Source organism: Nelumbo lutea, chromosome 3, assembly GCF_056320005.1.
Source record: "Nelumbo lutea isolate HS-2025 chromosome 3, American lotus-T2T, whole genome shotgun sequence".
Classification (NCBI taxonomy): Eukaryota; Viridiplantae; Streptophyta; class Magnoliopsida; order Proteales; family Nelumbonaceae; genus Nelumbo; species Nelumbo lutea.
Genome location: NC_142686.1, coordinates 3585547 through 3601578, shown reverse-complemented (window position 1 = coordinate 3601578; position 16032 = coordinate 3585547). Strand labels below are relative to the sequence as shown.

At 37.0% G+C, this 16032-nt stretch overlaps 1 protein-coding gene across 1 annotated transcript; it reads left to right on the top strand.

The window, feature by feature from the left end:
- Window positions 1-3045: 3045 nt before the first annotated feature.
- On the top strand, window positions 3046-4913 carry TCP20 (TEOSINTE BRANCHED 1, cycloidea, PCF (TCP)-domain family protein 20). The gene is made up of 2 exons (XM_088977528.1): window positions 3046-4529; window positions 4607-4913. The coding sequence occupies exon 1, from the start codon at window positions 3393-3395 to the stop codon at window positions 4287-4289; it is 897 nt and encodes a 298-aa protein (XP_088833654.1). The 5' UTR covers window positions 3046-3392; the 3' UTR covers window positions 4290-4529; window positions 4607-4913.
- Window positions 4914-16032: the final 11119 nt, after the last annotated feature.

The following is a 16032-nucleotide window of genomic DNA, read 5'->3' as shown; positions in this document are numbered from 1 at the left end:
ATGACCCTTTTCTTTTTTAGAATAGATAAAATGCATTTTAATTTTATCTAATAGGTAATGAATGGAAAAATTATAAGGAATAAAATAAAAAATTGAAGTCATTCGAAGAAGCTTAAGAGTAACTCCAATGATAAGTAGTAAATAAATGAGACAAAGTATTTGGTGCAAGTTGAAGGACTAAAAAAAGATAGGAATAGACCAAAAACAATATGGGTAAAAATAGTAACAAATGATTAATTACTAACAATTTAAAAATGTATATGATATTAAGCATAATGGATTGGTGAAATAAGATTCATGTAGTTGACCCTTTATAATTGGGGTAAAGCTTGTATGATGCATGATGTCATGATGATCAAGATCAAGATCATAAGTTATAAAACATTGGTAGACCTAGATCTGCCAGACAATTAGAACTAAATGGGTTACGGGTATATGGAAAATGACAAAGCTAGCCCGGTTGAAAAAGGTCTATCAACCAATAAATCTTGATATTCTATTATCAAAAAAAGAATCAGTACACATATATATTGGAATATTTATTGGAGCGCTACTAGTCTATTAACCAAGTTGAGAACTGGACCTAATTCTTAACATAGGTTCTAAATCTATGGAGTCGATAAGTCCAAAGTTTATAGCAGCCTAGCAGGAATGGCAATGGAATGGATTCGAGGAGTGCTTTGTAAATTATAGATCCTCTTCACCTCACCAATCCTTCCCATCTGTACCCTCCCAAAAACTCACAATAAATTGGACTTCTAGAATCTAAATCTTTCCCACACATGAAAATGCAAAATCCCCCTTGCATTTGAGGGTAGAGCGGGATGGATTGATGGACCATATCTGGAATCCATATCTAATTTTCCATTTCATATAAGCAATAAACAAGTAAAATAACGTGAACAAATATCAAAATTTTTAATTATTTAATTAAAATATGTAAAAGGAATAAATTATAAATTATCTTTCACATAAAGTTCAAGACATTATTAAGTATAACACAATAAATAATTTAAATTGTCCGATATATGTATCAGGGGTTGGGGTAGGTTGGATTTAGCCTAATATCATATTCAACCCGCACCAACATGCATCATAAAATCCCGAAACCCAACCTTCATTAACGAAAAAGAAAAAGAATCTCATAGACCTAGACCCTGATAATCAGTTAGGTATCGAGATAATTAGGTGATATTGCTATCCATCGGCAAAGTCAAAATTATTTATATACATCTTGCGGTGTATCCAAAATTAACTTGTTTTGTAGGTATATGGCTATGTTTAGTTTGAAGAAAAAAGTGGGAAAAGGTAAAGAAATCTTTATAAATCGTGTATAGATTTTTCTATTTATCCATTCTTTTCTAACTTCTTCCTTCAAACCAAACATAACCAACCTTAAAATAAAATGTTGAAAATCTTGAAGACTGAGATGGCACTGTTTGTATGGATACAAGTAGAACGAGTATATAAACCAAAGACTTCTCATCAAATGGATGGTTTGGTAAGCTCGTGTAGACAAGTAAGCCTGGTTGACCCATTAAGTTACTTCTTCCTTGTAATAAAAGTGAAAATGAATTAATGATACAAGGAACGATATGTTCCACTTCCAGTTCCAGGGCATTTTTGTCAAAGATGGTTGTTTAATGGTTTAAAGCGAATCTAAAGCTTGACAAAGCGTTCTTGGGGTTAGGACTTGTCCGAAAGTCTTATTGCATCGCCTTCTAACATTTGCTTACGTCAGGAACGGGGTTTTCTAGATGGGTCAATAATCAGGACAGTTTACGAAATGTCTTTTGGACAGCCACGTGGAGAGTTGACGTGGTCATACCAAATAAAGAAATTTCATCGCATAGGCGAAGGCTTCAAGGTTGGCCCTTGGATAAGGTAACCGTGTGTTTATTATCAGCCTCGTCTGTGGGTCTTTGCCACCTCATACCAACAACCAAACCAGCATCAAACGGGCTCTTGAGGAACCTTTTTTCTAATTTGCCACGTGGTAGAGGGATGGCTAAGATACACGTAAAGAATTCCCACTCGTCGCTTTGCCACCTCATACCAACAACCAAACCAGCATCAAACGGGCTCTTGAGGAACCTTTTTTCTAATTTGCCACGTGGTAGAGGGATGGCTAAGATACACGTAAAGAATTCCCACTCGTCGCTCCAGCAAAACCATACACATCCATCTTTGTTCAGAGACATCAGAATTCCCATCAGTTAAGTCTATTATGACTTGCTTAAAACTAGGGCACCCTAAAGAAACGAAGAGTGAGCACATCTTCGTCTAGGAAAGGGAAAAGAAAGTAAGCATGGAAAATCAAGGCAAATCAATTAATGCTGAACTGCAGCATGAGTGCCAAAAAATATAAAAGAGGCATCTTTGTCACGAGAAGAATTCGAGGGGTTTCCTGTCATTTTCTTGAAGTTATTACTGGTAATATATCCACTGAAACTTAGGGTTGATTAATAAGTATTTTGATAAGTATATATTTAATTTCCCTACTCTGAACTCCGAAGAAACAAACACCCAATCAAAAGCTTGGGGTTACTGCATTATTTCTCTCTTTCCATATCTTGATACCCACTTTATTTTGTTATTTTCGTTTTTAAAATGAAAAGAGAGCACGAGTCCAATATGCATCCATGAAAGCCGAGAAGTGTGTTACAACTTAAAGCATGGCCATCTAAAGAATAAATGAAATTGGATTCCACATGGCTCAGAAACTGTCATGAATTCTTCTCTTCAGAGATCCTGCATAAGAAAGTGAAGACTAGAGAGCAGCTGAATGCATAGAAGAAATTCAAATGCCCCCCGCCCCCACTCCATTGCTGTCGATTCCATTATTCTTTGAATGTTTTTTCTTCCTTTTTTTTTAGAAGGATGGGGCCTGGAGTTGGAGTAGTACACAAGCAACCCCACTACTACATTCATGGGTGCCAAGTGTACCTTCACATATATGCCACGTGGGCATTTGAGTTCCTCACAAGAGATGCATAAATTGCTGTTGCAATAATAGCATGCAGAGAGAAATAATGAGAGGGGGGGGGGGGTAATCCATGGAATGTCCAAGACTCTGATGTGGTAAATTTTGCTGTTAAAAGAGGCTATCGAATCAAGGTAGACAAAACCCACTACAGTTAAAAATAAATAAATTGCAAAAGCTATATATATAATAGAGAAGGAACCGGCGGAAGAGAGAGAGAGAGTTTTAAACAGAGGTAAATTTTGAAAGGGGTGGGTATCTTGGGATTTCAGTTTGTAAATTTTCCCTTCTTTTTGTCTTTTAAACAAGCAGGAGCTCATTCCTGGCCAAAAACAGTGAAAACCCATGAAAGTCTAGGCCTTTTCAGGTCACCTTCTTCAATCAAAGAGGCCCTTTTTCCCTTGTTTTCATGGATCCCAAGGGCTCCAAGCAGCCTCAAGAGGTGCCCAAGTTCTTGAGTCTCCCACAACCAGATATGGGAGATAACAAGCCTGCAGAAATCAAGGATTTCCAGATTGTGATTGCAGAGAAAGACGAGGGGAAGAAGCAGTTAGCGCCTAAGAGGAGCTCCAACAAAGATAGGCACACAAAGGTGGATGGGAGGGGGAGAAGAATAAGGATGCCTGCTCTCTGTGCTGCTAGGATTTTCCAGTTGACAAGAGAATTGGGGCACAAATCTGATGGGGAGACTATACAGTGGCTTTTACAGCAAGCTGAGCCATCGATTATCGCTGCCACGGGCACCGGAACCATCCCAGCCTCTGCGCTTGCTGCTGCAGGGGGCTCTGTCTCACAACAGGGAAGCTCTGTTTCGGCCGGCTTGCATTCGAAGATCGACGAGTTGGGACCCGGTGTCGGGTCCGGCAGTAGGACCAATTGGAGTGTGATGGGGAGTAATTTGGGCAGATCCCATGTGGCCACAGGCCTATGGCCCTCTGTCGGTGGTTTTGGGCCGGGGTTTGTTCCTGCTTCAGCTCCTTCAACATCGAATTTGGGCACCGAAAGTTCAAATTACTTGACTAGAATTGGGTTCCACGGTTTTGAATTGCCAGGCTCCAATCTAGGTCCAGTTGCTTTTAGCTCAATTATGGGTGGGAACAACCAGCATCTTCCGGGTTTAGAGCTTGGGCTTTCTCAAGATGGTCATATTGGGGTTTTGAATCCGCAGGCTTTGAACCAGTTTTACCAGCAGATGGGACAGGCTCGAAGCGGTGGCCCTATGCATCAACAACAGTCACAGCAGCAGCAACAGCAACAGCAGCAACAACCGCCTGCCAAAGATGATTCTCAAGGGTCAGGACACTAGGGAAGTTGGAGAGTTGGAAGAGTTTCGAGGTTTTGAGGAAGTGGGAGAAATAGCACATCCGAGAAGCTGAGTCTTTTTCTCTACTGGTTTCTTTTCTGTATATTTGCAAAAGCCGGGGGAAGAGTGATTTTTGAATTCAGTCTTTTTATGGAATTGGGTCATAGGGACTGGATTTTGTGTATTGGGTATTGTGTCTGCCCTTCTTTCTCTCCAAAGCTTCATCCATTTCTCCAAATACAGGTCTCTCTCTCTCTCCCTCTCTCCCTCTCTCTCTCTGAGCTGAGCTGATAGTTATAATGGTGTCACTTCTGGTTCAGGATGTGCAGATGGAACTATGCAGAACTGAATAGCTTTGGATTGAACTTAATTTCTTGGTTATTTCAAGGTGTGTTGATAATGTGTAAGCGATCTTTGATTATTTGTTTTTGTTAGGCCTAGAAAGAGTGGTAATCAGCTTGTTTGTGAAAATAAACTGAGTTTTATAATCATACTTTATTCGATTTTCTGTTGGAGCTGGCAAGGTACTTGATTTTCTTAGATTTTTTTTTTTTTTTTTGTTGTTGTTGAACGGAAGGGGCAGATTACTCATGAAATATAGCTGCTGATGCACACTATTTGGCATTCTATCTGCATGTCTGTATATAGCTCATTCTCTAGTTCTCACGCACAACGTTGTCTTGAATCATATTTGTGATTTTATATGTTCTCTAGACTCATATGACCTATGACTACAAAATGTGGATCAATTTCTCATCAAAAGGTAAAATTCTTTCCCAATTTAGATGATTAGAGGTGTCATATAACAGATATCTCGGTTCCATAATTCAGGGATTTTACACCACTTTGTAGATATCTTTTAGTGTTTTTATGTTTTTCCTTGTCAGGGTAAGAAATTTTTGTCTAATAAAAAAGTAAAATAAAATAATAAAACTTGCGGAGGCTTACTTCCTGATATTGTTTGTACTTCAGTAGGAAACCTTAGTTCTATATCATTTGATTCACACATATACTAAAGTTACCACTCTGTTGAATTGAGTAGCATTACTTTCTTCTCCCCTTGATGAGTTTTTTTTCCCCTCAGTTACTCACAAAGCTGAGGCTGAGCTTTCACCCCCCAGAGTATCCTTTGGTTTGAGAAATTTCAGAAATATTTAAGCAATACTTTTCATTACTATAAAAGTTTATATAATTCAATATTTCACTGTAGGAAATATCTGAACTTCTCTATGTGTGTTTTCATAGTAGGATTCCTTGATAACTTATTAACCCCAAGGATCAATCATCTTGTGACTGCACTTAAACAAATTACAGTGTGTCTTCCTGAAGCAAGTACTAAATATCACTGCATTTGAAGGACTCAGTCTGACAGTAGAGTCAATTATGCTCCCAAAAGGTAGAAAATAAACAGAAAAAGCCTACTCTCTGGGCTGACAAGACCGATTTTATAGGGCCCACTGTTTGGTGAAATGGTAAGATCTTGGATTGACAAGCATAAAGACATGGGGTCAAATGACTCAAATCTAAGAGCAGTCATCGTGTATAAAATATGCCAAAGGTTATGTTTTTATCAAATCCACCCCTCCCAAGACCTTGGATGGTCAGGATCAACATTGGGTAATGACCTTATAAGGTTCCCTATCAGGTTAAGTAGGGAGCTTCCCTATATAACCTACCCTATTTTTAGCAACGTGGAGTAATTTTTGGACAATCCAGACTGTTCATCAGATAGGAAACCCTTTGGATTGATCATGTGTTATCCTTCTGTCTACGTCATCCCTGTTCCCATTTTAGATTAGAATTTTGTTAATAGCCTTCTGTAGAACACGGCAATGTTTTTTTAAGCTGAATCTTTTTCATGAACCTATGATGGAGAAAGGAATAGGAGGACTCCTTTAGAGCTCCAAACTACTTTGCCGTTTTGAAGATTCCTGGGTTGTATAGGGAAGCCCATTAAGCAACAATACTAGTAAACTTACACCCACCTACAAAGATACATGCATAACACATTACTTGATCCAGGACCCTCATAGAAACCATTTTTCTGCATATCAAAATATTTAGTGTGGTAGAGCAATGGAAAGTAGGCAACTTATTAAAGTATGAATATACCTGGCTTTTATGAATTAGGTTAGTTGCCCAGCTTTGTCATCTCAGTGGTTCAATGGGAAAAATGCTACTGTCATACAGTCAGTGATCTTTGCTGTGATGAGTACACACCATTTAGAAAAGAGGAAGTGTGGTCTATCTCCATAATTCCCTGGAGTTGTGAATATATTGAATTTGTTTCTTGTAAACATCAGTGGCTCAATTACAGCACAAACATCTTGCAAATAACAAGAAGGGTACATGAAAGGAAAACAATAAAAGAGAGAAACTCATCCATATTTGGTGCTAGAAAACTCAGTTGTGTTCCAGTGAGATATTAAAAAAATGTTCGTGCTTGTGTGCCACGATATCCCCACAAATTGGAGAACCTATGGGCACCTTCAACCTTTGAGAATTTGCTTGAAATCCTGGATGGCAATCCATATTAGATAATTAAGGACAATTGGAAGATACGTGGTGGTTGAATTTGGAAGAATTCCTATATAGGTCCTGAGGTGAGCAATCATCCCACTAGATCATAAAAAATCGAGAAGTCTTCTGGCAATCTCCGCCCATATCCTTCAACCCCTCCCTGCCCATACCCATCTCCAAATAAATAAGTAAAAGAAGGATTTCTGAGGCTCGGGCATCTTAGAATTAATGTTTCTTGATCAGAAAATTGAGAAAGAAAGATAATGAGAACTTGATGAGGGAATGTGAAGATCACTTGGAACCTAAAAGGCTTCTAGATCATTAAGTGTAACAGAGTTGGAGGAGGAAGTAAAAGAAAACTTTTGAAAGACAACTGAAATGTTGAGACATAAAAGAGCTTGAGGGGATGACGATAAAATAATGCAATCTAAAAAGGCCATTACCCAATGCTGGTTCTATCTATCCAGGGTCCTGGGAAGGGTGGACTGGATATTGACCTAACCTCCAGCATATTTTGCATTAAATGGCATTTCAGACTTCAACATGCATTCTCATCCAGATTTTACCATCAGACCAAGGCCTTCTTGAATATGGAATAGCATATGTATCAATGTTGAAAAGGTGATGCAGTTTTCAAGTGATCACCACAAAGGCTGCTTTCCACAGAAAAAATATCGGTACATTAAATTAACTGACTTGAATCAATTTTAAGCGAGATCTATACAGTTAACACCTTGCAGCTGGATGAGGACTCTGTATATAGAAGGGCCAAAAGAAATCACAGGAGAATGAGAGGCCTACTGGCCTAGAAGATAGGGACATAATGTTTGTCTAGAGCTACTAGAAACATCCGAACCCTTTATCTTCCTGTGAATTAATGATTGATTCTATCCACTCATTATAGATTACTTCCCTAGAAGAACTTGATTGATAGCGATGGAGTCCCTCTTTTCCTTATTGTTTCTACTGCAAGCTCTAGTTGGCTCTACATGGTTCAAATGTACATCCATGGAGGCAAGCTACTGCTTCTTTAAGTTCTACTTTAGAAGCTGAAATTCATTTAGTCAACGGTGGGTTGGGCTCATCATGCCTGGTTAAAGAAATCTATTTGAGTTTTCAACAAAGTTATAGGGGTAAGGCTCAAGTACTGAAAGAAGTTACCAAACAATATTTTGAAACTCCTATTATCCTAGGTTAATGCATTGAGATATTATGTGAATGATTAGGTCCAAAATTTACCATGAAGCTTTTTAAGTATCCAATTCAAGGCACATAAGTCGTTGCAGCGAATGCACTGATATGATAAATATTTGAACATCAAACTTATGGTGTAAACCTTGTTCGGTGACTTTATCAGTCAGTCTTGATGCCCGTCTGGGAAAGAAGAATTGTTCTGAGTTTTGCTAGGCATGAACTTAGAATTGAAATAGAGTGAGGTGCTCATATTGGCCGCTTCTCAAGCTGCAACCAAATCAGCCGGTTTGCGTCCAACGATCTGTGTTTGTTTTGTAATACAAATTACTCCAATGAATTGTTAATTCTTTTAGGCCGTGTTTGGTTTTTGTTGCTTACTACTTAATACAAAGGACATTAATGATCAAATGAATTTATTGGATGATGACATCCAACGAGAAAACAAGTCATGTTCCCTACTTTTTTAGGGAATTTTACTTAACTTGGAAAACAGACCTGAATATGAGTGTTGTAGAAAAGTAATTTTTAGGAAATTATTTATTTTTCCTTCGTTTAATGTGCAATCAAATGGAGGCTTGAGAACTACAGAAAAAACAATGAAGAATCACATGATAAAACGACTGTTTTGCATGGGCAGTCAACACTGGTTCCCAGCAGCTATCTGGGGTCTTGAGAAAAACGCAGAGTGGACACGGACCTGGGCGCATTAGAAAAATTCAGAAACGGCAGCAAATAGCAAAGACTGATCTGGTTCTATACGCTATCGCTCTCCGATCTTTTGTATCTCCAGAAGCAAAATTAAACAGTTCCCATTCTTTTCTGACTTATTTTGTGCACCATTTCTATCTGTGCTGTATATGCTCCTACTTTCGGCAAGTCGTTGTCCTGCTTTTTCCTTCCCTTGGCTTTGGGTTTGGGAGTGAAAGATTCTTACGGGGGTTACCTTATCATTGACTTCTCTTTATCACCTAAACCTTAGGCCATCCATTGATCCTTCGATTCTCTGCTCAGCATCCGCATGTAAAGAATGAAAAGGAAAAAAAAAAAACGTATAGATAAGTGTCAGCCGATCATCTCGTGAAAGCAATCCAATTCTCTCTCTCTCTCCCTCTCTCTCGCTCGCTCGCTCGCTCCATTCTTCCCTCATATTCATTCCATCTTTAGACCGATAATGACACAAGGGAAATCCAACTAAAGCAAGAAGTCAAAAGTTACCGTGAAATGGTGGTTTCATGCTGTTAACATACATGCTATCACTGCGTTTAAAGCTTGGCAGTTGGCACCCAACTCAAGAATCATGATGGTCCATATAAGGGAAAAAAAAAATAAATTCCATCACCAATTTTGGGAGATCAGAGTTCGTGGCCAAAGGAGAGGTTTCACCAGTAAAAGAAATGAAGAGAGAGAGAGAGAGAGAGAGAGAGAGAGAGTAAAAGCCAACAAGAATGCACATCCCCTGCAGGATAACAAGTAATTGGTCAAAGCTAATAGTACTATGTCACTAATCTTTAATCCTTGAAATGACCAGAAGGCTAGGGGTACAACTTGGGCCGGGTTAAGACTTAAGAGATTTTAAGAGGATGGGAAAAAGGCCGGGTTAGGCCACCTAACCCAAACTTTGGGTTGGGTTAGGGTTGAGGGATTTAATTTTTAGGTTGGACTAGGATTTGGATTGACTAGGTCAGGTTGGGCTAGGGACTTAGGATTAGAATTGAGGGTTCAAAACCAGGGATTGGACTAGGGTTGGCCTCAACCCAACCTAACCGGGTCTGACATACACCCCTACAGAAGGCCTCTGAACTGCATCTGTGTTGGTATTTTCATTGTATGTTTTATTGGGGAAGCAAAGCTTGCTTTACACAAATGGAATGGGATCATCTTATATGGGGCCTATAGCCCCTAAAGTTTTTTATAAAGCCTATCACTGTTTTTCCTTATTTCATTCTCTCAGTTTTTTCCTTCTTCTTTTTCTTCCCCCATCTTTCGTTTCAGGAGAAATAAATAGACGTGTATTGTATTGTATTGTATTGGTTGGAAGTGTGATATAATTAGTACTTTGGTACTAGATTGAATTTTGCAGGGGACCTTAAACGAATGATTAGTACATATTGGTTATAAAGTATATTCTAATTGTTTCCATCCTACCTATAATCATTCACAATTTGCCAAATTAATCTGAACAATAATGATTCATGCTTTGAGAGAATATTAAAAAAGAGAGAGAGAAAAAAGGGTATCTATTCCTTTGCCCGCACCGTACATATTGTGGTTGTCCAAACAGAGCCGTACTTTACAAGTTTAGCTCCAATAAGTTCTGGGCCGACCATAGTCCTACTCCTGCCCCAGTTTCACATCTATGTTTAAATGTAAAATTAGCCCATGTTCTTTAATCAAGACAAGTAATGAAAGGATTATTTGTAATTTTGTATTAACATTTTTTTGAAGCTCAGCAGCCTTAGCTGGCTGGCCCATGGGCCAACCCCCGATACGTGTTGGGTCGGGTTGGGTCTTGGAAAGACCAGTCAATTTTCTGTTTTCGCACTCACTTCATTGAAATGCACGACAGAGAAAAAGAAAAGGGGAGGAGATAGAGAATTATGTTGTCGTTTAGTTGCCTCTGAGTCTGAGAAAATTGAAACGAAGTACTACTATACGGAAGTAAATGGAAACAAATCTAAAAAAAGTATCATGGTGTTGAGTGCAAAAGGGCAGAGGCAGTGATTATTCATTTGGTCAGGCGGTGGGTAGACTGTACAAAGCTTACGCTGCTCTCTGGCTCCGACCCTGAGTGAATGCACATATGATCGGACATGGTTCATCAATGAAAACGTGATGGGCCAAATCATAGTGTTCCATTTCCAATTTCTAACCCAGAATAATATTCCTTGGACACTACACTATACTATAAATTCACCTTATTCACTTATTTAACTCCTATTAATTGCGCACTTTTCTATTATTAATTCCTATTAATAAATAGCTTGAATTTATATTTTGAGAGCGTTCTTTTTTCTCAAATTTTGAGAGGAAGAAAGTTGGCTAATAGGATTTTGATTTTTATTGACCAAGAATCCTATGTTCTTTTTTTTTCAGATTTTTGTGGAGACTAGGGAAACCTTATTTTCATGGGTAGGGTAAGTGATGATACCCATCTCTTATGTGGGTAATAACTTTCCCACTTGGGGGGAAAGTTGTCAACACCTAAATGGGACAAAAATGCCCCTTTTGATAGTGGAATTTTATGGCTAAAATGGCAATTGCCTTATTTACTTGGAAAATAAAAGAACATGGGTAAATACACTTACCCAGGTAATTGCATTTACTTGGGTAAGTAACTTACCAAAAAGTGAATTGGGCCTTTATTCACCTATTTGATTCTTGTCAAATCGTTAGCTCTAAGGCTGCAACTTGGGCCAGGTTGGCCTGAACCCAACTCGAAAAAGTTGGATTGGGTTGGGTTGGGTTGGGTCGGGTTGATGCTTGGGTTAGGGTTAGGGTTGAAATTTATGAACTCGACTTTACTTCGGGTTGGATTAGGGTTGACCTCTCAAGCAACCCAAACCCGACTCTATAGAACATATCATATATAAATATATTATATATGATATATCATACATTGGTTTGTTTAGATGCATGATAGTTGCATAGCCTCCACCACATACTATCATTTATTTTTTTTAAGATAATCACTTCACTTAATCCTAATTGAAAATACTAAAATCTTAATAACATATTTTATGTTTTTTGAATATTTTATTCTTTATCTCCTCTCATTTGTTTGCCACCCATAGCTTGTTGCCCATAAAGATTTATTATAAGCTATAACCCATAATAAATTTAATAATTTCAAACACCTATTTTCTGAATTTTGTACTTAAAGAACTAATAAAAACAGCAACAAACAAATACTAATAAAACATAGGATTAATATATGTAGTGAAAGTTGAGTTAAGATATGAGATTAAGAAGTTCTACGAGATTATAAGGGATGAGAAGAATGTTGGGTTGGGCCCAACCTAAACCCATCCCAACCCAAACCTGGCTTCGGGTTGGATTGGGTTGGGTTAGGGTTGAAGGAATTTAGTTAGGGTTAGGGTTAGGGGTTGGGTAGGTCGAGTTGGGTTAGGGTTAGGGTTGGCCTCAATCCAACCTAACCCGGCCTGACGTGTAGCCCTAGTTTGCTCCTCCCTATCAAATCACCTATATATATTCACTTAAATGTGTAATTCTCGTTAAATGGTTAACTTGCATCAAAAAAAAAAAATCACCTATATATAGCCCTAGTTTGCATAAAAAAAAACTCACATTAAATGGTTAACTTGCATTCAATCACGTATTTAACTCCTACTTTGAATTTTGGTTATGAAGTGAAAGTAATGGTAGAGGTGTAAATCGGGTCGTAACACCCATGGCCCACGTGTAAGCACGACACAACACGTGTCATGGCATGGCCCATGGGCCCATAACGGGCTGAGGGTGTAGTCCATTCAAGAAAATTAGCCATTGGGCCCCTTGATGGACTCCCCAAATAGCTAGTTTCAACTTTTTTAGGGGGGTTTATAGAAATACCCCCTCAATCAATAACTATAAGTCTATAAATAGCTATACAGGGGTATTTATGTATTTTGGCTTTGGGGGAAGAAAAAGACAATAAGGCCCTTCTAACAAATATATCCTATATAACAACTAGTTTGTGATTTTGGGGCATTTGGGTAAAGTGATAAATAACTTTAAAATAACCAAAATACCCTCCTAACAACTAAAAATGGCTAGTTTTAAGGTATTTTGGGCAATTGAATTATTTTCAATTCCTATAAATAGCCCAATCCTCCACCATTCTCATCACACCAATTCAACAATTCTCTTCTCAATTCTCATACTCTCTTAGCCTCTCATTTCATACTGTCATACACTTGGCAATTAAGGAGGCTTTGAGGTTTCAACCAGCAAGATCAAGTTGAGATTCTAAACCGGTAATCCAGTCATTCGAGTAAGTGCAATTAAATTAATTTTTATTTTTTATAATTAAAAAATGGCCGACTCCTCCTCCTGAAACCAATCCCAACAATAAGTTCACTAGCCCGATTTGGAAAGTATGTAAAATAGAGGAAGTTATGGGGAAGGAAAAAAGAGTCGTTTGCCAAAAATATAGGATTGACTTTATCTTCAGTGGTAAGAGTGATACTAGACACTTGGGCAGACATTTGCTCTTCCATTATAAACAAGAAAAAGACATCTACTTTAAAGATTTATTGGATGTTGAAGATAAATTACAAGACAAAGGAGGGCATGACACTACTACACATGATGGAGCATATGATTAAAGTCAAGGAGATGGAGTATTTTTTTCAATTTTATTTAAATTATTGGTTATTTTTTCAACAATGTAATTTTTTTATTTTCAATTTGTAATTTTTTATACTTTAAATGAAATAAAATTGTTATTTTTTCCAATTTGTTGTCCATTTTGTATTTTGGTAAGTATTTTTTTCATTTCTTTGTTAGATTTTTTATTTTTTCAATTTGTTTCCAAAGGAAAATTAAGTATTTTAATTTTATTTAGCAAAAAAATTTAAAAAAAATCAAAATGTCAAAAAGAACAACAAAAAAATAAACAATATGGACCTTTCTAGCCTGGTTCGGCTCAGGCCTAAGGCCCAACCCATAGCCCCGCCCAGCCTAGACCCACGGCATGGCACAAGTCCATACGGGTTTGGACCGTGGGTCGTGCCAACCCCTAAATTATCCCAAGGGAGGGAAGCACGACCCACTAGGATAATTTTCCTCAGTTAATTATTACCAATTCTGTGGCAAAGTGATACAAAGCAAGTGTTTTCTAGTACACATACATAAAAATAAAACAAACACATAATGACAGGGACACATGTAGATTAGATGGTGTTTGGTTTTGTTGCATTTTATTAAAATATTTTTCTTAATTTGAGTGAGAGCTAATTGCTGGGGAAACACCATTTTTAATTTTTCTCTCAACATCTGTGGCGTCTAATGACACCTAACTGTCAAACAACACCAAATAAAAAAAGTACAATCATTTATTCAAATAAACAGCCCCTTAAAGTTGATTATCGGACTATTCACAAATTGTTTTCTAGAACAAAAAATAAATAAATGCAACCTCAAAAAATAAAAGTTGTATTGTGCAACATGGTACATACATTTTGAAAAGCCAAATGATAGTATGTGGAACTATTTGATATAGGAGAATTTGGATTTTCTCCTCTCATTCACCTCACAATATGTTCATGTCAAGGTTCAAAAAATTGTTACGTATCAGCCCATATTGGCCGATATGTATCATATTGGGCCCTTCCCGATACGCCCCTACAGAGATTGTATCAGGTCAGGGCCTAGTTCAGAGGGCCTCTGAGACTTAAACCAGCCCCTCTGAACCAAAATAAAATAAAATAAAATAAAAGTGGAAGTTAAAAAAAAAAAAAAGGGCCGATAATACTTTGAACCTTGTTTCATGTTTATGCGAATAACATCTTGTAAGGGTGTCAGTAGGAGTGGATTCGGTTCAATGAAATCTGATCAATATGAATCCATTACAATGAAACGAGTTTAAGTTGACTAATTATAACCTCCTATTATCCAATGCAAATCAACAGGTATGCTTTGTTGGCCTTTCAAGTTAAAGCCTGAAAATAGAAAGTTGCATCCAGCTTAGCATCGTCGTCATGATTCTTATTAGTATAAGAACACGTACTATGCACAAATAGGGTGTTCATTATAGGGTTCAAACCGCAAAAACAAACCGAAGTAAACCGAATTTATAGGTTGGTTTGGTTTATATCTTTAAATAGTTTGGTTCGATATGAAAATTTTCTAAATTGCGATTTACGGTTTCGATTTGATTTATTGAATTTTATAAACCAAATTAAACTATAAATCCTAAACCGAAATTATATATATTATGAATATATGATATATAAACATTATATACATAATATATCTAAAATTCTAAATGGAATGCCAAAATTATAAATATATAATGAACTTTTTCATTTTATAATAAAATAATAAATAAAAGTTTCAAGTTTTAAGTTTTAAGAGAGCTATTTGGGTTGGGATAAACCCAAAAGAATCATAGAATAGTCCAAAATCCTCAAATCGTATTAAAAACCGCACCAAACTGTTATAAAATGGTTTGATTTGGTTTAGTTTTAATATTAAAACGGTTTTATTCGATTTAAAATTTTCTCAAACCATAATTTACTGATTTGGTCTGAGATGTTCTCCAAACTACATCAAACCGAACCATAAACACCCCTATCCACAAACACAAGTATTAATCACATAAGATGTAAACTTTTATAACTTGTACCATAATGAAGGCAATTATATGCTTTACATAGTATATAGACATTTTCACGAAGTTAGATGGAAATTTATAGCTAAAGAATCGATAAGGCAAATATCCACTTTATGTAAAATAGATACTTTGATGAAGATTGATGGAAATTTCTAGGAAAAGGAGGATAGAGTGAAACTGTGAAAGGATTTGGTGTTACTTTGGTGACCCCCAAATACCGGGATGGATGTGGGGTGACGACAGCGATTCTGATGTCGACATTCACTTCAAAAGTTTTCTCACAATTGGTCCTCTTTCTCTTTGGGAGGTGTTTGATAATCACTGAAGTTAAAAAATTGTAATATAATAAAAGAAAAGAAAAAAGGGGAACATAGGAAAATTGCTCCATCAGCGTTCCAGTGGCTCTTCTCTCCTTATTTTTAGAATTTAGAATGATAAATAAAACAATGATATTTGTAATGATCTTAAAAAAAAATTATCATATAATAATAATTCCCCTAGATTTCTAATTATCTTAAATTGAAAAATCTTCCCAATTCTGCTTTCAAGGCCGCTTAGTTTAATACTATTTTAGTTAACATAACCTTTATTTTTTATATAACTATTTTAGTTATACTCAGTGCACGTGGGTTATACGCTTGGAAGGTATATTGCGATGGTTGTTTATCCGTATATATAAATGGAATTGACGTAAAGCCA